This window comes from Protobothrops mucrosquamatus, unplaced genomic scaffold, assembly GCF_001527695.2.
Source record: "Protobothrops mucrosquamatus isolate PMUCROS unplaced genomic scaffold, P.Mucros_1.0 scaffold2452, whole genome shotgun sequence".
In the NCBI taxonomy this organism is placed as follows: domain Eukaryota; kingdom Metazoa; phylum Chordata; class Lepidosauria; order Squamata; family Viperidae; genus Protobothrops; species Protobothrops mucrosquamatus.
The window spans coordinates 226,461-253,511 of NW_015388524.1; the positions used below are offsets into that span (position 1 = coordinate 226,461).

Sequence of the window (27,051 nt, forward strand, 5' to 3'; positions counted from 1 at the left end):
TGCCTTGGTATATAGTCATACTGGCCACATGACCACGGAAGCACCTTCAGACAATGTTGGCTTTCTCAGCTTTAGAGTTGGACACAACTTTTACTCAACTTGAACTTTTCATTCCTGACACCATTGTACTGTACATACTTCAATAGTCCAAATGAATGATAGTTGAGCCACAGAATTTATTTCCCACTTTATAGCTCTCCTCCATTTGGGAGACGCCTCCCTCCCTACCAGTTGTCCTATCTTATTGTTTCCAGCCACTTCCTAAAATCATAGTAATTGAATTAAAGTTTTAAGCATGTACTACATTCTGTTGTCTTGCCCATCTGGACTGCCTCACATCACTTGATCCTCACGGGGATGAATTTCATTTACTTTACATTTTTAATACAAGCTCAACTCATTTACACATTCCAAAGCAATAATGTAAGATAATTATTCTTCAGTTTTCACACTAATTTTGTGGTGCAGTTCTACAGTTAAAAATCGCCGTACAAAAATGTGCATGTTGAGGGGAAAAAAATCTACAGGTGTGAATTAAAGAAAACTGTGTACATGGGGGGGAAAGGCTCTACAACAGAACACTTTGGAAATAAAATGTGCATCAATTTTCATGCAGAACCTTGGGAGAAAACAACACATTACTAACAAATTTGAAAACAGAATTCCCTGGTGCTTGAAAACATGTGATTATCCCAGAAAATGACAGATTTGTCTGCATCTCTTGGAATCTGATCCAATCTGAGCATTATCCAGATGTGCAGAGATCAACTGGGCATGGCTGAAAATTCTGGGAGTTGAAATGCTCATATCTGGAAGAAGTCAGGCAGGCTGGACAAAGGTGTTTCAAAATAATTGTTGTATTGAACAGCAAGTCTCAGAACAAAATATCTGCACTGAATTAGGAAAGAGGGAAAAATGTTGTTTCTTTGTTCTGTATGTATCTCTGTTTTGAAAAGGTGTGTCCTTACAACCAGTTGTTTCTTTCAGTTAGGATCCTATGTTCAATATGAAGACGTGAATGATAATTACAGAGGAAATCAAAGAGATGTGATTCCTTGTAACGGGTTAAATAATCTACCTGCCCCCCATAGCCACCTCTAAAAATATGTTACGCAATATGATAAATGACTATATATATATAGTCATATATATATATATATATATATATATATTTCTTTTTCTGACAAAGAGTTAAATAATTAAATTGGGAGACTAAGATGGCCATTTCGAGCTCATTTGCTCTCTTCAGTTAGCCACACCCTTTATGGGATTCGAACCTGGGCAGTTTACATGCTAGGCAATTGTTTAACCACTAAGCCACAGGCTCTCCTCCGCTCTTTGCCAGCCAAGTAACCATTTCCCATCAGAAGAATTCAATAGTCAATATTGGGTGGGAATTTGCACTAAAGTCTAGTTTACAATCTACAGCTGGACGGGAGAGGAAGTGGAATACAGCAAATCGGCTTTAAAGTGTGGTTACATTAGATATTGAGTTTTTAATTAAATATAAAGGCTAGTGCGTGCAAGCGTTTTTATTCAGACGTACCAAAGCTCAAGATCCTCCTTGGGAACTGTGTACTGTGTTGGTGTCAACAGACCCCCCCTACCCCCTTTTGGGGCCACAGAAGATGGCCATGGACCCCCAAGATTTAAATCATAAGATTTCTTCAAGCCTTCGCAGAACCCCCTGACATCCTCAGCTCCCTCTGAAGGGTCCACAGACCACAGGTTGAGAACCACTGGTGTACTGAATTCCAGTGGGCATACGAAGCTTCTATGCCCATCATGGACTTCCAGCTCATTTCTCCCCCCCCCCTTTTTTTTTAAGGAAGAACTGAACTTGAGGAAGCATCTCTACATTGACTGCATTAAGCTTAAGATAGGCACTCTTAACCGTGTGGTTTGGAAAAGGAATGAGAGTCATTAGTGTTCACTATACATTACACTGTCTGAAGTTTCCATGAATTTCTTAAGAATTCCAGACAAAGACATGGAGAATACATGGAATGAAAACGCCTATGTTTGTCTAAGTGTGTGTTTGTGTGTGTGTGTGGGTGTGTGTGTGTGTGTGCGTGTGTTTCTGCTTGCCTGGTACACATATAGTAACAGAATGTGCAAAATAGATTTCTTTTTGTGGCAGTCAAATAAGAAGTATTCAGTTAGGGGACAGTCCTCTTTTCCCCCATGTAATGAATTTTTCTAATAGCACTCCTATAATAATAGGTTTTTTTGAAATAAAATAAAATAAAAATAGCCCCCCTTTATGCCGTTTTTTCTCTTTAAAGGAAAAGAAGAACAAGCTTGCAGAGTTTCTGTCCAATAAATCCTACAGGAAGAACATCAATTCTGTTTAAGCAGAAGGTCTGTTTGTTCCTGTTTGTTTGTTTTTTCCCCCATGTGGGCCTTTACTCGTTAAATTGTATAAGAAAGGCAAGATTGTTAGATACAGTGTACAATATTCTATTTCTTATTGCCTGAAAGATGGGACAAGGAAACATACTAATGCAACTGGACCAGACATAGCAGTGTACATTTTCAATATATGATAAACACCAATCAAGAATAGTCATTTTTTTCTCCATTGTTAACAGCCTTAAATCGCATTAAAAGCAAGTGTTTTTATATATATATAAATATTTGAGAACTGGAATTCAGTGTATATTGTACCGATGGAGGTTCCCTTTAAAATATTAACTTCACCCTAAGTAATTAACATCACATGACGGGTGGATATCCTGCACCCCGCTTTGTATGCACAAATCTCTAGTCTGTACTATCACGTTCCTCCCATATCTGTTCTTTTCTCTGCTTGTAGAAGGAAGAGAATCAATTTTCTCCAAAAAACAGAAGGAATTTGGTAGTACCTTCACACAATGAGAACAGCCGCTCACAAAAGCTTACTTATTATTTATTACATTGATTTCTACACCTGCTGATCTTGTGAATGCAACTCGAAGGGGCTAACGACACATTAAAACTTTAAAAAAAAATTAGCAATTTTTTTTTTAAAGTTGAGGATAAACCCAGACAAAATCAACAGGCCAGTTAACTTCCTGACTCCTTCCCCTCCTCACATCAAGATCTCCAATGTTTTATGAAAGATCAGAAGCATCAGGACCAATAGGGTCTCCAGAGGTATGCCTTATTTATAAACCTATTAAAAGGTGCTACCAGACTCTTCCTGATTGAGGATGGGCGACATTGTAAATTTCTCTTCTTAAAAGTTTAGCTTGCGTTAACTTTTAAGAAACGTCTAACTGGAAACTGTCTTTTCCCCTCTCATTCAATATAGTCAAAATGGGTGAGCAAGTAGCTTCTCATCCCGCTAAGAAGATCACCAATATTGAAATGAACTAAGTTTGCAAATCAAAGCAAAAAAACCCAACTCAAGCACCCCGGATTTGGCTACTCTGATAGTAGTGACCATGTCTTCCTACAAAATACTCCAAAAATAAATAACATTTCCCCCCCCACACTGTGAAGCACACAAAGCTTTTGTCGAGAAATGCAGGGAGTATAAAGAATTTGACCACTGTCTGTTTCAAGTGTATATGCATAACTGTTATTGCTCTTTTTTTTTTCAATATGAATAAAGACTGGGAAGAACGGACCACAGGTATTGTGAAGATAAATAAATTAAGGGAATGAATCAATTAAAAACAATGCAGCTAGAAGCAACAGAAAAGAATGAAAGGTGTATCTCACAGTTCACCACCATTCACATAGAGTAGTGGTTGATATCAGTTCCCCCCTCCTTTTCTTTCATCATAAAAACAACATTATAGAACAGCTAAAGCACAATGTTCTAAAGTCTCTTGGTCTTTTTTTTTTTTTGTCCTTTCCTTTCCTTTGCATTCCTTCCAATTGTTAGGTATCCTGGCCCTGAATACCTTTGAGTAGGGCAGCTTGAACAGTTCAACGCCACTTCGAAAACCCTCTGGAGATCAGACGATAAAATTCTTCAGCAATCAGGGAGGGAAGACAAAGGGCTTTCTCGTGCTATGCCCATATTTCCATGTTTGCTGGCTTAACATCATTGTGTACGACTTCGGTACTTAACAGTTGATGCGAAGACGTTCAGAGCTGGCAAACAGAGAAACAGCATGAGAATAGCCCTGGCCTTCACCAACCCATCTCCCTCTCATTATTTTAAATATTGACTTATGGAATATCAGCTGCCAGGAAACCTGGTCCTACAATTAGGTAGCGTGAGCTATCTGGCAATTATCAAGCAACAAGAACAAATCAATCATTTCTGATTGTTGATTGTCAGGGATTGGCTTACAATCTCAAATTCTGCCTTATACGCTCAGTTAATTTAGCTGAATTAGTGCATTGTGCCTTCTCGTATTTCCTCATCTGCAAATTTTGGGGGTGGGGGGCTCCTTCCATATCTAAATATTGGCCAGAATCAATTAGAGCTTGGCAAATAGTTTGGTATCTATCAATGCTTTCCAAAAACCCACCAAGTTCCCCAAAGTTTTAGTTCTATGCAGGAGTATGTTTTGCTCTTCTCATTCTCGAAATATTAAAATATTTGGAACAATTTTGGGATGTTGTACCTGGTGGGATGATGGTAATATCCTTTCCTCACTAATTTGGGACATAAAACTCTTCCCTGAGAATCTACTAGGGTATCAGAAGACCAGAGGACTGCCCACTGATTAAATCCCCATAATACACCCCTTAGTAACCCCACAAATGAGATCTGTTGAAGAACCTTACAACCTATCCATTAAAATATAACTGTTGTTGTGTGCTTAAAATCAAAACAATTGAAACTGATGGGAAAATGCAGCAATAATCTTTAACACTGTTACTACTTGTTATAAAATAAGTAGCAAATCAATTGACCAAGCATAGAGGAAAGCAACTGGGCTCCTATAGCATTGAGGATTCACAGGGGATTCAGAATGTTCCACTGAACAGAACAATTATCCATGGAAACTGCCCTAGCTGGATATTAGGTACACCACAAACTTCAACATCCATTATTTCTCCTCCTACTGTAGTTGTTGCATCTTCTACTGAACAGTTCACATTCCCAGAATTCATAGGGAAAAGCAATGACCAGTGAAATAAATTACTTTTCCAAACTAACAACAACTCCAATATGGGTTCATTCTACATATATGTCCCTGGTGATCTACATTACTTATCGTTAAGTCAGCCTATTGCTATACGAAGTACAGTAGGTTCAAAGTTTGTTAAATACAATTTTCACATCATTATAAGATATCACACCCCCAAGGGATCCCTCCTCTGCTTCAGAACCCCTTCTGATCCTTTGGTTTTACTCAACTTCTCTAAAGCCAAGGAATCTAGAAAGAATTTGTTTGTTTTATAAGTGAAGTTACTACCACCGTCATGACAGTGCTTCAAATCTTTTTGAGATTTTTTTTTTAGGTTGCTTCTTTTAAGACATAACCTGTGGATACAGCTTGGGGAAAGAAAAGATCATGCACAGAGAAAAGGTAGAGACAAATAATGGAATGCACATAAAGGTTCTTGGTTCAATTGCTCTAGCTTACTGGAAAATGCAATAGTCAAGAGTGGTGAAAAATATGTCTAAAAAAAGCAAGATTTTTTTTTAAAAATGGGAGTTTATACTTTATAGGATAGATTTTAGCTACCAAAGACCAAAATGGACAGCACAACTATATAAAATAAATAGGACTAGGTTGCCAAATTATAGGAGACATGTTAAACATTGATGCCCATATCTTAAGGCAAATTTGAGCCATAGAGTTAGAATGCTGATTTGGGGCCATTTGCATTACAAATACAATTTGACCAATCTAATAATATTATTTGGTCCTGAAATTATATGTTTAGTTGTGTGAAAGTACAGTTATCGTACCCTAAAGGTTCAGAAGACCATCACTGTAACTTCCTTCAACATTTCATACCTTGCCAATTGGATAGATGCATCCGAAAAGGTAAGCAAAATTTCAAAAACTTAATTCCTAGCTGGAACAATTTTAGGTAACGAATAGGTCCACCCTCACATGAATGATCAAATCTGGTTTCACCTTGCAATCTCCAGCGACAAATTTATACCCCTATAAAAATAGGTTTCTGGCTCCTTTCAGTGTCTGTGTTCATATCTGAATGCTTCTAACCCAACATTGCTTTTTTGGGCAATGATGTTTTAGAACTGTGCTTCTATTGCATTATCTTTACCAATTGAAAAGCAAAGTATTAACACAAGTGGTCTGTCTCTCTTCCTTATCCTAACCTGCAAATTAGAGCTGCAATTTAACCCATTTGTAGACAAGAGATGGAATGGACAGCCGTGTTTGTTTCTAAAAGCTGGATTTGTGATTACCCTACTCATACCCCACTCAATGTTAATTTTAGGGTTGTTTTCTTCTGTTGATTGTGTCAGGCACCTAGTGTTTAGGGATCTCTACAGCAGTGTAAATGCCTATTCTTGCAAATGACACTCAATTCCTTAAGAGTTCTAATACTGGCGTGGGGGATGATGTTGGGTTTGCTTCTGAGAAACCTCGAGGAACGAATCCAAGTAAATGAAATTAGTTGGCAATTCCAGACTCCATTAGCATTAAGAACAATTTATGAGAACCTGCAATACTTTACTGATTCCCACCTGATCCAGATTCCTTAGATTCTCAAGCATATCATGCTAGCAGCAAGCTGGACCAGACTGCAGCCTCTCTTTTCTTCTGTAGATCTGCTCTCTATGCATGCAAAGGGAAAAGTACCACACTGCCATCTGCAGACAAGAATTACCCCCTGACAAGCTCATTCAGCAATCAAATTTTCCTTGTAGTCAAAAGTAGTCATTTCTTCCTATTACTACTGATGAATCACAAACTGCTTACTTTTCAATGATTCTGTCTGTCTGTCTGTGTCTGTCTGTCTGTCTGTCTGTCTGTCTATCTATCTATCTATCTATCTATCTATCTATCTATCTATCTATCTATCTATCTATCTATCTATCTATCTATCTATCTATCTATCTATCTATCTATCATCTGTCTATCTATCTATCCACATTCTAAGGGCAGAGTGTAATACAAGGAAGAAAGTAAAGCAGAAAGAAGGGAGGATGTCAAAGCAGAAAGAAAGATGTAAAACTGTCCTTACCTGTCTGGTGTGAACAGAGCCAGGGGCCTTGAATCCTCCTTGACAGCTGCATTCAGAGACACTGTAGGGGTCTGAGCTACTGGAAGAACACTTGGAGAGGGTGTCACAGCCCACCACAAATGTGTTGTCTAGAGGCAGCTCCTGTATGACATGGTGTTTCTTCGGTGGCACTGGAGTCTCAGGTTTAATTTGAAATGTGGGCTGCGGAGTGGCAGACTTGTAGTGTTTTGCTAAATCTGGACTGTCAGGTTTAAAGGTGGTGGGTGTGGTGGCCCAGTTATATTTTCCCATAGTCTGTTCTTCTAGCTCTACAGGAATGTCCAAGGTGCCATTAATGTGTTCGTGGCCAGGATCATCAGGCTTGGATTCTTCAATGGTCACAAAGTTCAGAAGAAGACTTTTGGGAGACCGCTTCTTCTTTTTCTTCTTCTTCTTGATCTGACGGTTTTCTTGATTCGGGGAAACCCACTCGCCACTCTGCTTGCTTTTCTGCACCACTTTGTGCCTGGGGGTTTGGCGGCAACGTACCAGAGCTGTCACAAAAATGACCAGTATCACCGTCATGGTGCCTGCAATAATGGCAATGATGATTTTGACGTAGTCATTGGTTTGTGGGGTAATGTCTCCATCCCCAACGTTTTGGCCAACCGGAGTTTCCATGTTTCGGCGCACCAACTCTTGGACGTAGGATCCGTTGGTGACTGTTTCGTTCACAAACAAATGCACTAATGCAATGGTATATAGAGATTCAGGCTGCCCTAAATCATTGACTTTGATCACCAGTCTGTGCAAACCATGATCTGCTGAGATGACTTTCTCCTTCAAAGTGACGTTGCCCGTTAACTGATCAATCATAAACAACCCTCGCGAATTCCCGCCAATAATGCTGTAACGCAGCTCAGCATTCATTCCAGTATCATTGTCCACAGCAAACACTTTTGTCACTACTGAGCCAGGACTGGCAGACATTGGAACCAAGTCATAGGAGTAGTTGGTGGAAGGAATGACAAAAACAGGCCTGTTGTCGTTCACATCCACAACATTGATAGTCACTTTAGCCGTGGAGGTGCGTGGTAGCCTGCCCCCGTCCACTGCTTTCACCTGAAACGTATAAGATCCTTGCTGCTCCCTGTCAAATGTAATATTAGGCCTTATGACTCCAGTGAGAGGATCGATAATGAAATTATCTTTGCCATTTAATATAGACAAGGTCACGATTGCATTTTCTCCAGAGTCTGCATCCGTCACAGTGATCAGTCCAACAGTGCCATACATGGGTAGATTTTCTGGCACATAGAAGTTGTATTCATTGTGTGTGAAAGCAGGGCTGTTGTCATTTTGGTCCAAAACAGAAACAGTCACGGTAGCATTGGTTTGCAAAGGTGGCATGCCGTTGTCTTTAGCCAGCACGGTGAATGAATAGCGATCCTGTTTTTCTCTATCCAGCTTTCTCACGGCTGTCAGAATGCCTGTACGGCGATCCAGGTTGAAAATAGGGGGAGCATCCAATCCCAGCATGTAGCTGATTTCAGCATTGCGGCCACTGTCAGCATCGGTAGCACTTATCTTGGTCAGCTGGGTTCCAGGAGCATTGTTCTCGGGAATGGAGAGCCCGATCACAGGCTGCGTGAACACCGGGGCGTTGTCGTTTTCATCTTTGATTTTGATCAGCAGCATCGCAGATTGGTTCAAGGGTGGCTTTCCTGAGTCAGAAGCCACTATTTTTATGGCATATTCTCTGGTGGCCTCGTAGTCTAGAAAGGTGGCTGTTTCCAGGAGAAACTGGTTATCAAACACCGGCTTTAACCTGAAGGGGACATCGTGGTCTGTGAAGCAAGTAACCTTCCCATTAAGATCGGCATCCTTATCCATTACAGTAATCAGGGCAATCTTAGTATTGAGTGGTGCTTTCTCAGACAGTAACACAGTCCCGTTCACTGGGTTGATAATGTATCTTGTGTCTATTGAGGGAATGTTATCGTTAATGTCTGTGACGTTCACTGTTACGGTAGCTCTGGAGGGTGTGGAACTGCCATCGCTTGCCAAAACGGTTAATTTGTGGACTGGGGATTCCTCCCGATCCAAGGGCTCCTTGACAGTGATAAGACCAGTCGTGTTATCTATGGCAAACAGCCTTTTGGCCAAACTGGAGATCTGGCTGCTAAAATAGAAGTGAATCTGGGCGTTGGACCCTAAGTCGGCATCGGTGGCATGGAGTTGAGAAACAGAGGTGCCCACAGGTGCATTTTCAGGTACGCTGACTTCAATATCATTCTCCTTGAAGACCGGACGGTTGTCATTCACATCAATGACGGTGACTTGCAGAATGGCCGTGCTGGATCTCGGAGGGTTTCCACCATCTTCCACTTTAATCTTCATCACATAGGTGTCCTTCTGCTCCCTGTCAAGAATTTGTTGCACTATCAACTGGGGCCACTTGTCTCCTTCAGGTGTTTCAATTATATCAAGTCCAAATACATTTTGACCCTAGAAGCCATAGAAAGAGAGAAGAGAATAGATTACTGCATAGATCTGTTATATATACAATGTGCTTTTTTTCTGAAAGATATCGATCTGAATTTTCCCACATATGTTTATGCTTTGGGGTAATGCCAAAGAAGACTTGTGACCTTGGAAATAAATCCATCTTAATTCCACGGGTCATCTTCTTTAGTAAACCTTACTATGAATTGATCCTACAGGCTATTGTGCTTTGAATTAAATATATTCTTAGCTTTCAATATATTCAAAGATAATTTGATGACAGTTATTTAACCAGTGACCTGTTCATTCATGAGTCATATATGGGCTTGACGTTCTGTGATTATCCCTGTTAGGAATGTCAGAGGAAACAGGAAGCTCATACATACCCCTTCCATCATCTCTACCACCTAACAGACTGACATTCATCAATATCTTTTCCAAAGGATCATCTAGACTTTTCAAAAGCTTAGGAAGTGGTGCTAACTGAGAACCAACATGCTTACAAAAATGGCAGTAATAAATAACTAATAGAATGCTTCTGATTAAAAAAATATCCATGAGATAAGAAGGAGATAAGAATTGTCTATTGGATATAGACCATTCTGAAAATAAGGTCCAGAAATACTTTAAACCAGTGGTTTTCAATCTGTGGTCCACAGACTCCTGGGGAGGAGGGGAAACATAATGTCATCACAGGGGGTCCGAGAAGGCTAGAAGAATTGCTATGATTTACATCTTGAGTTAAGTTTTGGTGGTCCATGGCCATGTCCACAAAAGGTATGTAAAGGAGGTCTGTGGTGAAGAAAAGGTTGAGAACCACTGCTTTAAACTATATTCATCAAGATGGAGTAGGGAGGAGAAAGCAACTCAGAAAGACTTCTTTTTATGACAGCATTTGGTGGAAATGCAAAAACCGCACAAATCTGCATTCATTGATGCACATATGTTGATAACAGGACAAGGATAACTTGTGGTTTTCCATATGCCAACTAGTTCTTTCCCATTATCTCATGGGCTTATCAACATTTTTTTTAATTTATGGAAATTTATGGAGTTACCCATCTCCTTATAGGAACTTCGGATGGTTAATTATAGATTAAAAACATGATACATCAAACATCTGTTGTAGACTTTTTAAAGACTTACTGCATCAACAAGCCCGGATTACTACCTTCACTAACCAAGGGCTGAAATTAAAATAATCAGCTGTTTCCTTGGTTTTGTGTCTTTGATTGGTGGTAGCTGGAAGTTGAAAAGCATTAAACAAGGCAGCTGTTTGCCATCAATCATGTTCACAACTAACCATAAGCTATGTCTATCATGTCATCCAAGCATGAACTACATGTCTTTTGAATGATGGGTCCTTCCCTGTTTACACCTTGGACATTTAACATCTTTACCATCTTTGTTAGCGAAGAAAGAGTGGTGTTTAACAAGAGTCATGGAAACATTATACAATAACAGAGAACAATATATTAATGGGGTGTTCTGGGAAGGGTGTCCCCTTTTATCTGAAAGCTTTAACTTAGCCCATGTAGAACAATAAGCTTCAAAATGTCAGCCCAGGATTCAATAAACCAAAACGGGCCTCCTAGCAACCCAGCTAGTTGTAGCAAGTGGCAGAACCGAACTAAACTTGGCTGATGTTAAAAAAAGCTAAGCAGAATCAGACACAAGCTCTTTTTGGATGAGTGCCTGCCAGAAGATACCAAGGCTGTAGGCTAGACAAGCAAGTTGAAAAGAACAAAAGCAATAATTTTGTAGTGTTGCCAAGGAAAAAAGAAAAAAATAAACCCCAACAACAACTAGTCAGGTCCATAAGGTCACCAGGAGTCAAGCTTGACTTGAGGGAGACTTCATCCTTTTAACCTTTTTAATCGTGTCCTTAAGCTTAGTGTCGAGAGTTTGAAACACTCTCACCCCCAAAGCAGCTTCGGCAGCACTTTTCAACTTTTTAAATGTTCCCTAACTCTTATCCAGCTCCAAAAGCCTAATGACGTGACACGTCTTTAAGTTGGAAGAACTTGTGGATGGATGAATATGAGACTCCAGGCAACACAGCTGTCCTCAGTCACACAGTACAGCTGCTTTGCATATCTAACATCTGACTGCCAGCTATTTTCTGAACATGATTCCCCCAGCCATTGAATATTCTTTGTCATTAAATATTTGCCATATTCATGGGTTGCCCTATTTTAAAAAAGTACAAATTGCCAGCAACTTTTGGTGCGAAGCAGAAATTGGCCAAAATTGCAACTGAATTGCCTCGGAATGTTGCGAGCAAATCAAGATAAAGACGGCTAAACATCTCTGGTTTTGTTTTTGTTCTTGTTTTTTAAATCAGCATGCCTTTCATGGCTGCAGTAAAAAATCTGCATTCCAGATATTACAAATAATGCAATCATTAATAAATGTGCAATGTACGATGAGTGATAAGGAACCAGCCATAGGTCTTGTGGGTCATGTCGTGTTCCCTCATCATCATATTAAAACCAATACGTAGGAATAGAAATGAATTCTGCACATAGTATAGAAGAATAATGCTCGGGTAGAATTAATCGGGAATAAAGATTTTCGCTTCCAGAGGGACATATCAACCTGGGAATGTTGAATCTCTCTCCCCATTTTTTTTTCTTTTAAAGGAAAAGAGAGAGGGAAAAATAAGCCTTTTTCCCCAAAGGAGAAAGAAGTGATTAGTATTCATCAATAGCATCTCTGTGAATGATGGAAAATGGAGCTGACAGGAACCAAAAGAACACTGCCATCACAAACAAAGGAGAGAGTGATAATGGAGAAACACCAAAGACAGAGGTGAAAACACGAAAGAAGGAACAAAGGGCATCTCTCATTCCCTCTTTGCTGTTCATGGCTGTCATTTCCTGGTGCAATGCAACCCTCAGAATCCAGAGCTTTGTAGTCTGAAGTGTAACAAACTCATTGGGCGTTTTCACCTGCTGAGAGTCCTGAGGCAAATAAGAGCCCTTTCACAAAACCACCATTCCCCCCTGTCCTAAACAAATAGGAATGGTTTCCAACTGCTTCACAACTGTCCTCACAGCTGCCAACATTAACAGGCAGAAAATGCACCTGAAGCAGTTAACGCAGGAGTCTTCAAACTTGGCCCTTTTATGACTTGTGGACTTCAACTCCCAGAATTCCTCAGCCAGGCACGCTGGCTGAGGAATTCTGGGAGTTGAAGTCCACAAGTCATAAAAGGGCCAAGTCTGAAGACCCCTGAGTTAATGAGACCCAAAGGAAGGTGCCCCCAGCCCAGATCTATAATAATAATGATAATGATGATGATGATGATGATGATGATGATGATGATGATGATGATGATGATGATGATGATGATGATGTTGGAAGGGACCTTGGAGGTCATCAAGTCCAACCCCCTGCTCGGCAGGTAACCCTATACCATTTCAGACAAATGGCTGTCCAGTCTCTTCTTAAAAACTTCCAGTGTTGGAGCATTCACCGCTTCTGGAGGCAGGTTGTTCCACTGGTTAATTGTTCTAACTGTCAGGAAGTTTCTCCTTAGTTCTAGGTTGCTTCTCTCTTTGGTTAGTTTCCATCTGTTGCTTCTTGTCCTGCCTTCAGGTGCTTTGGAGAATAGCTTGACTCCCTCTTCTTTGTGGCAGCCCCTGAGATATTGGAAGACTGCTATCATGTCCCCCCTCATCCTTCTCTTCGTTAAACTAGACATGTCAGCCTCTTTGCTTCAAAGTAATCTTTGTTACTTCAGAAGGACTTTTGCTACACCAAATAGTTTGAGAATTGTAGGCACATTTTTTTCTTGGTGTGTGTGGTTTTTTTTGTTTTTGTTTTTTGTTTTGCTTGCAAAGCTCCTGAATTATGACTGGCTGTGTTCTGTTTTCTTTTGCTTGCAAAATTGAGAAGAAAAGAAAAGAAAGAAACATCATAGAAGTGGGAGAGATAGCTCCCATGCACTTCTTTATTTGTATGCAATCTGACAATCACGCATTGATTATTCTGTCTTTAGCTCTGCAACTACAACACAGAGAATTTAATTCAGGCAGAGGCTCTCCATTTTGTTTTTCAACAAACACAGATGATGAGAGCTATCGTTTTTTTTTTCCTTTTTAAAAAAAGTATCAGAAAAAAGAAAAAAATTGCCCAGTATCTATTCTAGCAGTGAAATACTCAAGTAGGGCAGAAAACCTACGATGCAATTCCCCCCCCACCTCTTTTTGAGATTTCAAAACACTTGTAGAAGAAGCAGGAGAAAAAAAAATGTTTTAAATAGGGGGAAATTATTTAAGTTCCTATATTAGTGCACAGCAATACATATAGATGTACATATACATATACATATACATATACATATATATATACATATACATATACATATACATATACATATACATATACATATACATATACATATACATATACATATAAACAATGATGGGATTCAAATACCTGAACAATCGGTTCTCTATGTGGATGCAGGCCTGGGCCTCCGAGGCCTAGAATAGAGTTCCGGAAGTGACATTCACACACTTTCTCTAGGCTGTTCTAGGCCTGAGAGGCCGCCTCCAGGCCTCCGAGGCCTAGAATGGACTTCCGGAAGTGACATCCATGCACTTCCTGTGGGCCGTTCTAGGCCTGGGAGGCATCCTCCGGGCCTCTGAGGCCTAGAATAGAGTTCCGGAAGTGACATTCACACACTTCCTCTAGGCTGTTCTAGGCCTGAGAGGCCGCTTCCAGGCCTCCGAGGCCTAGAATGGACTTCCGGAAGTGACATCCATGCACTTCTTGTGAGCTGTTCTAGGCCTGGGAGGCTTCCTCCAGGCCTCTGAGGCCTAGAACAAACTTCCAGAAGCAACGTGGGTTCAGCCGGTTCTCCGAACTCAACAAAATTTAGGTACCGGTTCTCCTGAACCAATGAGAACCGGCTGAATCCCACCACTGCATATACATATACATATACATATACATATACATATACATATACATATACATATACATATACATATACATATATATGCAGGTCTTGGCGTATTTGGGTCTTTTCCCGTATAAGATTAAGAATATCTTGGCGACGTTTCGACGAGGTCCCACTCGTCATCTTCAGGCTGGGGTCTTTGGCTTCGTGCTTGTGCGAGCAAAGTGTGATCGCACAAGCATGAAGCCAAAGACCACAGCCTGAAGATGACGAGTGGGACCTCGTCGAAACGTCGCCAAGATATTCTTAATCTTATACGGGAAAAGATCCGAATATGCCAAGACCTGCATACCTGTACCCGTGAAAATCTACGAAAACATACATGTATATATATATATATATATATATATATATATACATATACATATACACATACATATATGCAGGCACTTGACAGCAAGTGTGTGTTAATGTGTAATGGCAAACAAGCACAACAGCAGGCAAATAGGGAAAAATATATTTTTTAAAAAAAATAAATTGGGATTCGTCATGCTTTCCCCCCCTTTTATATGCAGGATGACTTTTCATCATCAGAGTCAAGATTGCTCCAATATTCCATTTAGATTTCATGTAAGAAGAAAAAAATCACTGCCTGAATAACCAAAAACGTGAAAAGACATCAATGGATGTTGAGTTCTACAATCTCAATACGGCAACGGCCAACTAATGAATGGCAATCTGCGTGATCAGAATATATATTGATAATTTGATGACTGGAGCAGGAAGCAACAACCAGGCAAAGATGAAGGAGACATCATATCACAGATGTTTCACGTCACCTGAAATATAATTATTTTCAGTGAAGACCTACCTACTCAAGTCATCAAATGATGGGTTTTCAGGTAACATTTAGTGATGTACATGCAGGTATCATAAAGCTCTAATTTTAGATGTCATGCAGAACCCAAAAGTTAGTTTACTGCGAAGATTCTTTCAAGATATTATAATATACATTGATTTATTGAAATATGCACTTACCTTCACAATTTCCAATTTATAGAAACATTTCAATCATGTTTTCCAACACCCACTATTCCAGTTTCAGCATTTTGAAAAATGACCGGGCCCTTTCAAAGCACAATTATTTGATCATATTTTAAAGAATAAAAAAGAGGAGAGGGAGGATGAATATCTGAGTGTGCGTATGTAATTACCTGTTCATTTGTAATGGATCCAAAAGTCCTTTTCGGAGCTGTTTTGGGCTGCCATGTAAATACAAAAAAATGAGAAAATATCTCTTTTAAATGTTTCAAAAGCAATCAGTTTTTTTTAAAGGATAAAGGACAGTGTCAATCCAAACAAAACTTTTAAAATTACTCTTCCATTCCTATGCAACTAGGCTACTGAAATGCAAAAAGAATATATTCTATATTCAGCATCTCCCAGCTAGAGAGAGTAGTGGCAGAAATACACTCCCATACAAGATCCTGAAATACAGAATAAAGTTGAAAGCACAGGCTTCCAACAAGAAAGCCAATTTTGAAGATGCAAGATAGACATATTCCAATTCTCATTTTCTTTGCACCGGCATCTGTGAGTGAGGCGGGCATTACCTAAATTTGAGAAATAAATACAGGAAGTCCTTGGCTTACAACAGTTCACTTAGGGATCATTCAAAGTTACAATGGCACTGAAGAAAGCGGCTTGGGACTGCTTCTCACACTTATGACTATTGCAGTATTCCCACGTCACGTGATCAAAATTCAGAACACTTGGCAACTGACTCACATTTATGACGGTTACGGCGATCCCCCTTTTTGCAGCCTTTTGACAAGCAAAGTCAATGGGGAAACCACTTCACAACCGTGTTATTAACTTAACAACAGTAGTGATTCATTTAAGAACTGTGGCGAGTAAGGTCGTAAAATGGAGCAAAATTCACTTAACAAATGTTTCGCTTAGCAATAGAAATTTTGGGACCAGTCGTGATTGTAAATCAAGGACGAGATGCAAATAAAATAAATTCCCATCTCTTAGAATCTCAAAGAACTCTTCCTCACGGAACACAAATAAGGATTTTTTACTTGGATATTAGCCAATTACCTTGCATTCACTTGTTTGCAACTGAGCAAACTGCAAATCCGCAAGCTCCTACAACTTTCCTATTTTTGTAAGCAATACAAAATGTTTGTTGGGCTGCCAAAACAGAAAATAATATCAGTGTTTGAATGGAATAGGGAACGAGGGAGAGTTCCCATGTCTCTAACTTACTTCTAACATAATTTATTTTTTCCTGATGCAAAACTGGGCAGAATTCTCTAACATATCGGCTATTCATTCTGTGGCAGGATCATAACAGCAAAGTGTAGACATAAAACAATGGCTGAAAGGAGAAGCTCAGTTTTAATTCAAAGGAAGAACAATTCAAAATGGCTGGCTATATCAAGATCGTTTGAGAACATAAGTGGCTTAATATTGTCAAGTCCTGCATCAAAAATATTATAGTATTTCTACTAGATTCAATGGGCCATTAGAGTTATTGAAGCAAACCTCGCTCTTATGCATGCAATTATTCAGCAGGAAAAAAGAATGAAAACAATGGGATATGGTGTAAAATATTTCCTGAGCTATGAATCTAAGCTTTACACACTTCAGTTTCTGTTTCAAAGCACTATCAAAAGTCACATTATCCTGCAGTGAGCTACAGAGGTGTAGAACCTGCAGAGATCACAGAACGGAGCTGTAATATTTGGAGATCACATATTTAGAATTTTAGAGACTTTTTTCTCTAAGTGGACAACATCAGCTCTCAAACTGTCCGGCATCGTGCCAAGTTTGGACTAGCTGGTAGACTGCACCAAAGTCTCATGCAAACGTTAACACTCGGTAGTCGAAATCCAGTTAAGTGGCCTTCAGACATTGATTTTAATCAGCTTAAGCACTTTATGCACTGTGTTAGATGGAGAACAAGATCTTTCTTTAATAATGTCATTAAGTCTGCAAGCCAATGAGTTTGAGTAAGGCCCATCAATCTTTCCAACGTTATACCTGAGGCAAAGGTGACTTTGCATTCATAGACTGGTTTTGCACACCGCCGTAAATCATGCTTTGCCCATCATAGCTGCATTTATGTAACATGCTAAGTCCAAACGATCACAAAATGACTTTTGTATGCTATGATAGTTATAGTGATCTGTGACAACACTGTATTTGTCAGAAAACAGCCCAGAGGACAATTATTAGAAACTGATCCTACCAGAGTCTCATTCAGACAATTTATATTTTATTCTCTGCCGTAGTGTTTCACATTAAACTTTCCATTGTCTTTTATTCTCTCTTTATTTAAAAAAAAAATAAGAGACTCAAAATAGTATTAAAATCATTTGAAACTGAAGTTTCAGCTTACGCCTTCTTCATTAAAAATCACACCACTAAACTCAATTCTATCTCCATTCTAAACATTTAGAATGCAGGGCCCAGATCTACCATCTTCTGTGATTTACCCAATAAATAGCCAGATATCCATAAATTCTGGAATATAAGGTAATACAATAACCTACCACATCAGAAACACAGGTAACGGTGTATCTAAAGAAATGGATCTATAATACTAAATGAAATTGGCTTCTTCTTAACAAGAGACTAATATCTATTAACTATTTCTTCTGTTATTAAGTAATTATCAAGGAGAACAATGAAAATCTGTAGAGGTCCTTCCTTGGTCTCTGTGTGATACACTTCACACAAATTCAGAGGACCTAAAAAATTGAAAAGGGATGAAGAATGGAAGAAGCTAATTCTTCTTTCCCATCAAAGACCATTAGCTCCCTGGAGACACATTTCTATAAACCATGGCAAGCAGGAGACCGATTCTGTATTTGAAAGACAGATTACAATATCAGTTATGACTGTGCTTTGCTCCAAATATGACAGTTTCTCTCCAGCCTGAAGGAAGATTCCAGAAACATCAACTTTCTTGGGAGGAAGGATGTATTTTCCACTTTTCTATTGCTATTGTGATAAAAGCTAACAGGAAAGTGTTTGCTATTATATAACATACTCAGCCTACAGCCATAGCAGTGAAGTGCTATTAGCACATTAAAGTTGATCTCAAGATTGTTGATTCTGCAGCCAAAGTTCTGATTATTATTTTTCAATTAAACTATGATGGTGAGATGCCTCTGTTGATGCTTTTCATATAAAAAAAAGGCAGGATGATGGGGTGGTTTCATATTAGGGTCTAACTCCAAAACCAGTAGTATTAAATAAATGCCTGAGTATAGTCTTTGGGAATGGATCAATGGGAGAACTTTCTCCCTACATGTCAATCTTAAACCATAAATGGAGGGTCTAGACCATAGGTTTGACACTGTTATCAGGCGGTACAACAGAATATCTAACAAGGACAACAAACTTAAATGAATATTCTTACTTAGCTGCTGATTAATATTTAAATGCCATCTGTTCTTGTGTTATTTACTGTAGTTTGTTAGATTTTTATCCTAGGTTTTCCCCAAGAGCTCAAAGAAATGTGTGTGTGTTTGTGTGTTCATGTTTTTATGGTGTGTGTGTGTGTGTGTGTGTGTGTGTGTGTGTGTGTGTGTGTGTGTGAAAGAGAGAGAGAGAAAAACTATATCTCTATGGTATTTCTGCTTCATTTTATATTCATAACTTCTGACAGTGATTGGCCTAAATTTGAACATAACCTTTTTCACTCAATGGAAGCAATACCACACATGAACGCAAATGAACATATTTGGACTCAAAATGTCAATGTTGCACAACTATTTTAACCATAAATAACTCCATCTCCTAATTAGTAAAGAGGAAGTCTAAGTACACTGTGTGAGGTTGAAAATGCACATAGAATTTGAGAATAGGAAGGTAATTTCTAAAAAGTCTAGATTGTTATGTGGTGGAGAATGAATCCACTTGTTTGGCTGTCCCCAAGGTTCAGTGGTAATGTGCAAAAGAGTTAATAATAATAATAATAATAATAATAATAATAATAATAATAATAATAATAATAATAATAATAATAATAATAATAAAGTTGGAAGGGACCTTGAAGGTCAGCTAGTCCAACCCCCTGCTCTCGCAATATGTCTTATAACAGGCATGCAAATGAAAGAAAAGCAAAAACAAATCCCATTTTTCAAAATTGCTCTCTCTATATGTATGTTGGGAGGAGGGGGTTAACAGAGTTTGTCTATATAAATATATATTGTTTCATCAATATTTTCTTCTAGGAACAATTTTGACAGTCTTTAGCATTTAGAAAAAGGAAAGGCCCTCACCCAATAAACAATCAAAAAGTCAAGATCTATTTTTCTCCCATTGGGGCATTATTTAATTGGGGCATTATTTAGCAGATTACTTTTTCCTATAACACTTTTTTTCTTTTCCTACCAGTTTGGGTAAGCGAAGGTTGTAAACTACAAGATTCGCAGAATATAGAAAGTGTCCAACGTGAGAATGGAAATCCATTTAAGGGTTTATATTTGTGGATGGTAATTCCCTCCCTACCCTGTCATGTTTATAATAATGGTTGTTGGGAGCTGCAGTAGACTTGAAGTCTTTGTTCCTTGCAGAAATTGAAAAACAAACACAAGAAACATGTTGAAATTCTTCATCCTCAGAGGATCACTTCCATTTTACTATTGCTTTGTTGTTGTCGTTTTCTGTTCAAAGTGATTTCAAGACAGAATTGTTAAAAGCACTGAGACAGACATACGCATATTCCATGGAAAATGCCACTGCCTGCATACTGGAACTTAGCCGTACCACATCAAAACGTAACAGATCTGACTAAATTGGTCAGACAAAGCCCAGGGCTCTGAAGAATGGATAAATAGCATCAGCAAGTCTCAGGTTTAAACTTAATAAGAGTTCTTAACTGACACAGCATAATTCCTTAAATCTCTCCAGCGTTTAATTCGTGAAACAGTAAGGTATCACCTGCCGTTCTTTAAAAGTATGATTGCTTGAAGTAGTGTGGCATTTTGCAGGTAGTCCTCAACTTACAATAGTTCATTTAGTGACCATTTGAAGTTACATGAGCATTGATAAAAGTGACTTTTTCACACTTACGGTCATTGCAGCATCGCTGTGGTCACATGGATCAAAATTCAGGTGCTTGGCAATTGACTCCTATTTATGACGGTTGCTGTGTCCCGGGGTCACGTGATCCCCTTTTGTGACCTTCGCAGAGTCAATGAGCAAAGCCAGATTCACTTAACAACCATGTTACTAACTAAACTGCTGCAGTGATTCACTTAACAACTGTGGCAGAAAGGATAAAATGGGGCAAAATTCACTTAACAAATGTCTCATTTAGCAAACAGAAATCTTGGGCTCCATTGTGGCCATACGTTGAGGACTACCTATGCTTGAGATAAAATTAGTCTCATAGCTTCTTCATATTCCTTAATTCTGTCTTGTTCTCTTCGTCAATTACTCTTTCTCCCAAGGCTGTCAGGACTGCTACTTCTGCCAATCTGGAACCCCTTCAAACTATGGTGGACTTAAACCTGCAGAATTCTCAGTCTACATGGTGGCCATGTTGGTTTTGAACCGATGAGCATCAAGACCTCAGATGGGCTGATGATTCAACTTTTGCTAGCTGGAAGCAAGACATATTCATGGAATATTTTGCTGCAGGTAAAAGAAGAACATGCAAAAAGCTGGTCTGTATTTTGAAACACCCCTTCTCCAAAGATTATGTCAACAAGCGAGGCCAGATTGGTAAACAAGAAATTGAAATAAAACAGACTTTCTGCTTCTATGCTGAAAAAAATCACAGGAATGATGACCATATCCATAAAACAAAGAGATGTCTGCTACTTGGGAAAAAGTTTATAGCAGATCAGGATCTTAGGTTGAAGGTCTAGAGCATGGGTGTCAAACTTGACACGTCATCATGACTTTTTTCACATTGTCGGAGCGCAGCCTCCGCATGATGCAACAGCACGTGGGCCGGCAGTTTGACACCTCCGGTCTAGAGTCATCTCACTGACAACAAAAGAAAGTTAAAGCCATGGCTTTCCCAATTAGAAAATATGACTGTGAAGGTTGGACTATCAGAAAGGCTGAATGAGGAACATTTGACACCTTTGAAGTGTCTGGATGTAGAAAGTTATTAAGAATAGGAAAGAAGAACAAATAATTCACTTTTTTAAAATGAGCCTGGAATCCCTTGCATCAGGGTGAACTGAATGGAGCTTGAGCATTTACTGGCTGGATGCCATTCCTGATGCCTCTGTGGAGTTCACAGCACAACTCAGTGCGCCCAGAGAAAGAAACATCTGTGACTACCTAAGATCAAACTCACAGCCTCACAATTGTGAGGGGAGGGCTCCACCTCTAGGCCACCACACCACATTCACTACTAGAGGAAAACCAAATTGTTCAACTTGAAAGCACTAATGGTGACGCTCAAGCTTAGACCTTTTTGGACAGATAATGAGAAGCAAGAATTGCTGGAGAAAATCCTGTGCTTGGAAAAAAATAATAATAGTCAATTAAGAGAAACGTTTGACAGAAGATAGGATGGTTGTCATTGATCATACAGACAGAAGCTTGCAAGAATTTACAGAGGCAATTACTGATGAATCATCCCAGCAAAATGCTGTTCATTGTATCAGGAAGGGTTGGAAGCATCTGAATAACCAAAAACAACAACAACAACAACAACAACAAACAGAACTGTATGCTATTCTGATCATGCCGGACTTTGACAAAGGAGGCTAAGTTCAAACTTCTCGTCACTTATCCAGCTCAGTGGCTGACAATAATAAGGCAATTATTCTCATTCAGGTTGAAAGTGACAAAAATATCGAATGGGGATTTTGAATTTTCTGCCTTTTCTCTAAGTCTCTTAGATTTAACTTGTACAAAACTGCAGACTGGAGCCCGCAAGTCAAATGATTAACTGAGCGATTTTTCTGCCTTTATTTTACGTTATTGTTTTATATCATTGACCCCTCCCCTCCAACAATAACTCCACTCTATTTTTTTTCTTTAAAAAAAAACATGATTGAGCATCATTTTTTTTTGAAAGGAATGTAAACAAAATGAAATACGAGATGTGTAAAAGGAATTAAAGTGCAAGGCATGAAGTATATCTTTACTCAGTACTGAATATCTCATGGCCCAGCCTCGATTAAAATGGAAAACCACAAAGAAACACTTCCCAAGTAAGTGATGTTACATCGCTGAAGCTTTATTTATATATTTATAGCTTTCACATCTTATTTGCTTCATTGCTGAGGGATGATAATTGCAAAGGCATTCCTGGACTCCAATTTATATAGTCAAACCACTAATCATGATTGTTCGCACTGATGGGAATTGAAGTCCAGCAACATCTGGCAGGATATCTGATTCTTATCTACAGTTACCTATTACCTTTCCACCACCACTTTTTTTTTTAAAGAATACATCCATATTGTCTAAATGGGTGTGATCAACTGAGGTAGGAGAAATGTTTCCTCTTCCTGTTGTTGTGTTTCAATTTGCTCTTAATTACCACATTAATTGTGCTTTTTAACTTCATTGCCATTTTTCATTAACTGCCCTGAATGCCATCTGTTGGCTGAAAGGAAGATGAGACACACATTTATTTGTATGGAAGAACAGTGATAGATATTTACTATAGAAAAATAATTAGACTGTCAACTGAAAGGCAAACATTAATTTCAAGTAATATATTAGCACTGGTTACCTTTTAATATGCAAAAAATAATAATTAAAAACCCAGATCCCGATACCATCTTTTCCACCTCAGAACACTCCAATAAGTTGGTTACGACGTTCAACTCCAGTTCTGGGATCTGTATTTTCAGCAAACCAGAAGGACTTCAAATTGGTGAAGGTTGTTCTCCCACAGTTTGATAACTGGGGGGCAGGAGGGACTGGGAAACCTTCAAGTCACCAGAGAAAATCCATGGTATGACAAAAACTCTGTTCAGTAAATGGCAAGGGAATTAAAGAGAGTGGGAAGAACTTTCAAAGGCAATTTTATCTGTCTTACCATAATAATATAATTGCTAAATTGGAGAATGGGGAGTCTACCTTGGAAGTAGAAAAAGACAATTCTGACAGACTATAAATTGAGACAATTTCTTGCTTTTTTTCTGCACTGTTCAGTCAGGGGAGGCTTTGAAGAGTCCGGAATTTGAGATATATTTTTTTCCCTCAGTCCTTTTTTTTCTTGGTTACTTTATTATGCAATCATCTCCTGGAATCTTGCTGTAGTTTATAATAAAAGCTCCTGCTGAATGGTCACTTGATTGATGAGAAATACCCTGTGGGGTTTTTTTTTTAATGGGCCTTCTTATAGCTAGACAAATTTGGAAAGCAGAGACAATGATTAGACTAAGATCAGATTCACATTTTAATTCAGTCATACAAGCATTACAGATGATTCTGGAACTATCACTGAGGTCATCTATTTCCCAGAATAGAACTATAGATATGATAAAAGAAGGAGCGAAATGAAAAGTGATTAATACCGCTTTGTAGTGCAAGACTGAGGCCACACTTGAAATGGTACATCCAGTTCTGGTCATCGTGATACAAAAGAGATAATGCGACCCTAGAAAGTGGGCAGAGAAGAGCAACAAAGATGACAATTTAGTCTGAAGGCTAAATTATATGATGAACATTTGAGGGAGCTAGGTAGAAGAGAACAGAAAGACTGGGGAGACACGATAACTTAGTTCCAACCTAAAATGAAGGAGAAATTTCCTAACAGTTAGAATGACTTTATTAATCAGAATGAATGATTTGCCTCCAGAGGTTGTGTCTACTCCAACACTGGAGGTTTTTAAGAAGAGATTGGACAACCATTTGTCTGAAATAGTATAGGATCTCCTCAGTGGTGGGATTCAAATATGTGAACAACCGGTTCTCTCTGTGGATGCCACTTCCATTCTGGGCCTGGGCAACAAAAAATTAGCTACAGGTTCTGTGGAAGTGATGTGAACCGGCTGAATCCCACCACTGGATCTCCTGCTTGAGCAGGGGGTTGGAGTAGAAGGCCTCTAAGGTCCCTTCCAACTCTGTCATTCGGTTAACTGTCTTCCAGTACTTAAGAGGCTGTCACAAAGAAGAGCGGACTGACTTTTTCTCCAAAGCAGAGGGCAGGATAAGAAGTAATGGATGGAATCTAGTTAATAAAAGATCCGACTTAGAAGTAAGGAGAATTTTTTCTAACAGTGCAAGCAATTATTCAATGGAATAGCTTGTCTCCTAGAGTTGTGGGTGCTCCATCACTGGAGGTTTTAAAAAAAATAGTCTGGACAACCATTTGTCCGGGATGGTATAAGGTTTCCTGACTTGGGCAGAAGCTTGAACTAAAAGACCTCCAAAATTCTTACAACCCTAGCATTATAATATTCTACCTTTTAAAAACAGCTATAATTATCCACGCATGCATAAATATGCACTTGATGACTTCCAAACATATTGAATTGCAATTCCTGTGATATCTACATATGGGAGAGATGAATCAACCTCACGAGTAGATGTCAAGTTGGAGACAGCTGTTCTATAGATTTATTATTTCCACGTTTGATCCTAAAACCATATATTCATTTGTAATTTTTTTAGCCTATAATACACTTTCTATTAAAGCTCTTAAGTTGGGGAGGAAAAATAATATTGTCAAAATTAATTGGTTTATACCTAAACCGTGGCTTTGAAAGGTCCTTCCTGAGATTAAATTAAAAGAAGAAAACCTGTTCTCCTTGCATTGATTAATCTCTCTCTCTCTCTCTGATGTCTACGCTTAATGTTTTTATTATTGCCTGCTTTTGATGATAATTCTAGATAACAGATTTTGCTCAACCATTCATCATCAACATGTTTCAGCCTTGTTCAGAGCAGTGATATAGTTCTGAAAGAGCTGTGGTTCTCCCAATGAGCCATGGAGATGAATGGAAGTAATGATGGGCAACAGAAGAACTAGAAAGTGTTCTAGTTCAAGGTGGGTTGTTATGCAAACATTCTAAGCTGGATCTTAAGGAGATCGGGAAGAGAAATCTTCAAAGATTCAGGCAAAATTCATAATTAAGAGAATGAAGAACATAATTTCAATTGTGAAATGAGATTAGGGAAACAAACAAGCTAAACAGGAAATGGATAAATGTGGATTTGGGTAGACCCGCTACCTGGAATTCTTTCAGATGAAGATGTAATTGCATTCTTAATACCTGATGTTAAACAAACACACCATCTGAACCACTAAAATGTGTCTTTTTTCCCATCTCTTTTCAAAAATGTCCAAAGGGATATTTTATATCATTCAACACAAGCACTGAAGCATATATGGACAGTATTGGGCATATATGGCACTTGAAAATACCAAAATAGATCTGGGCGCTATTGTGGAAAACTATGCATGAAGACTTTTTGGGTGACTGGAAGTACTGGAGGACATTATGGAGAAGAGCAAAGTAAGGCACTTGCCTTGCTCTGTTCTTAAAAACCAGAGGGATTTGTTGGTTTGTGAATGAGTTTAAAGATATTCCATGCTAGAGCAATTTCTGAAATGAAACATCTCCTCAAAATTCTTCAGAACCTTAATATTTCCTAATAAGTGTGCAGGCTGATATAAGTGTGCAAGTTTGGAAATTTCCCAGGAAAGGAATTCCAAATTTGGAGATCAGTTGTCAAAAATATCCTATGAATTGTCCATGCTTTAATAGTTCCAATTAAGTACAAAAATCATCTTGCTTTTCTAAGCACTTTAAGGAAGTCATGATGTTTTAGACTTTTACCTTGTTTCCCCCTATTATTGTGTTAAGTTACATAAGCTGTAACACTTTGCTATAATTTTTGTTGTTTTATTATATTGCACTTCTATATTTGTGTGAAATGTTTTAGGTACATTGTCATGTACCAGCTTGAAATGTTCTAGATGAAGCAAGATGTTGGAAGATGCTAAACTGGAGATAAACAACAGAACTGCATATAGCTCCTAAAAAAAAATTGAATGCTCAGGGTTCCATCAAAAATGGTACACAAAACAGTCCTGATACGTCACGCGACATCACGTGACATCGCGAGTTTGACATGTCTGACCTAGATGGACCTGGTTGGGTAAAGCAGAGATACTGAATAAGTCAGATAAATGTCCCTGCAGGTGTTCATTAAAAGTTCCCATTCAATTTATGAAAGAGAAGTTGCTTTAGTAGTCCTTTCAAAGAAAAAAAAATTCAACAAAATTTCACAGCTAGACTATTGTATTCTTCTACACACTTAGTTGCAGGTGTTAATCATTTGAGGTGCCAGCTCAACCACCACAGGAAATACTAGAATTCTACTTTTGTGTTAAAAGAATCTTGAAACCCTGTTCTTTTTCATTCTTTTTATACCAATGGATGTTAAGATGGGGTTAATTGAGGTTCTTTCTCACCCCTTCCTGTATTCCTGGGGTAGGTTTATATTTCCCCATTGACTTCTGCACACCTCACAGTGACCAAGGCAGCCTGCATTTCCTGATAAAATTATCAAGGAATTCAGAATTCTGCAATCTCTTTGTCATT

General features: G+C 38.7%; 1 protein-coding gene across 1 annotated transcript in view; it reads right to left on the reverse strand.

Annotated features, from left to right (window-relative positions):
• The window catches only part of LOC107295706 (protocadherin-11 X-linked), a 95,406-nt gene that overhangs the window by 36,621 nt on the left and 31,734 nt on the right, over positions 1-27,051 (reverse strand). The window contains exons 3-4 of the mRNA XM_015825028.2: positions 15,718-15,765; positions 7,111-9,597 (exon numbers count right to left, since the gene is read on the reverse strand). Of these exons, the coding sequence (XP_015680514.2) occupies positions 7,111-9,597; positions 15,718-15,765 (2,535 nt within the window). The remainder of the gene's footprint in view (positions 1-7,110; positions 9,598-15,717; positions 15,766-27,051) is intronic.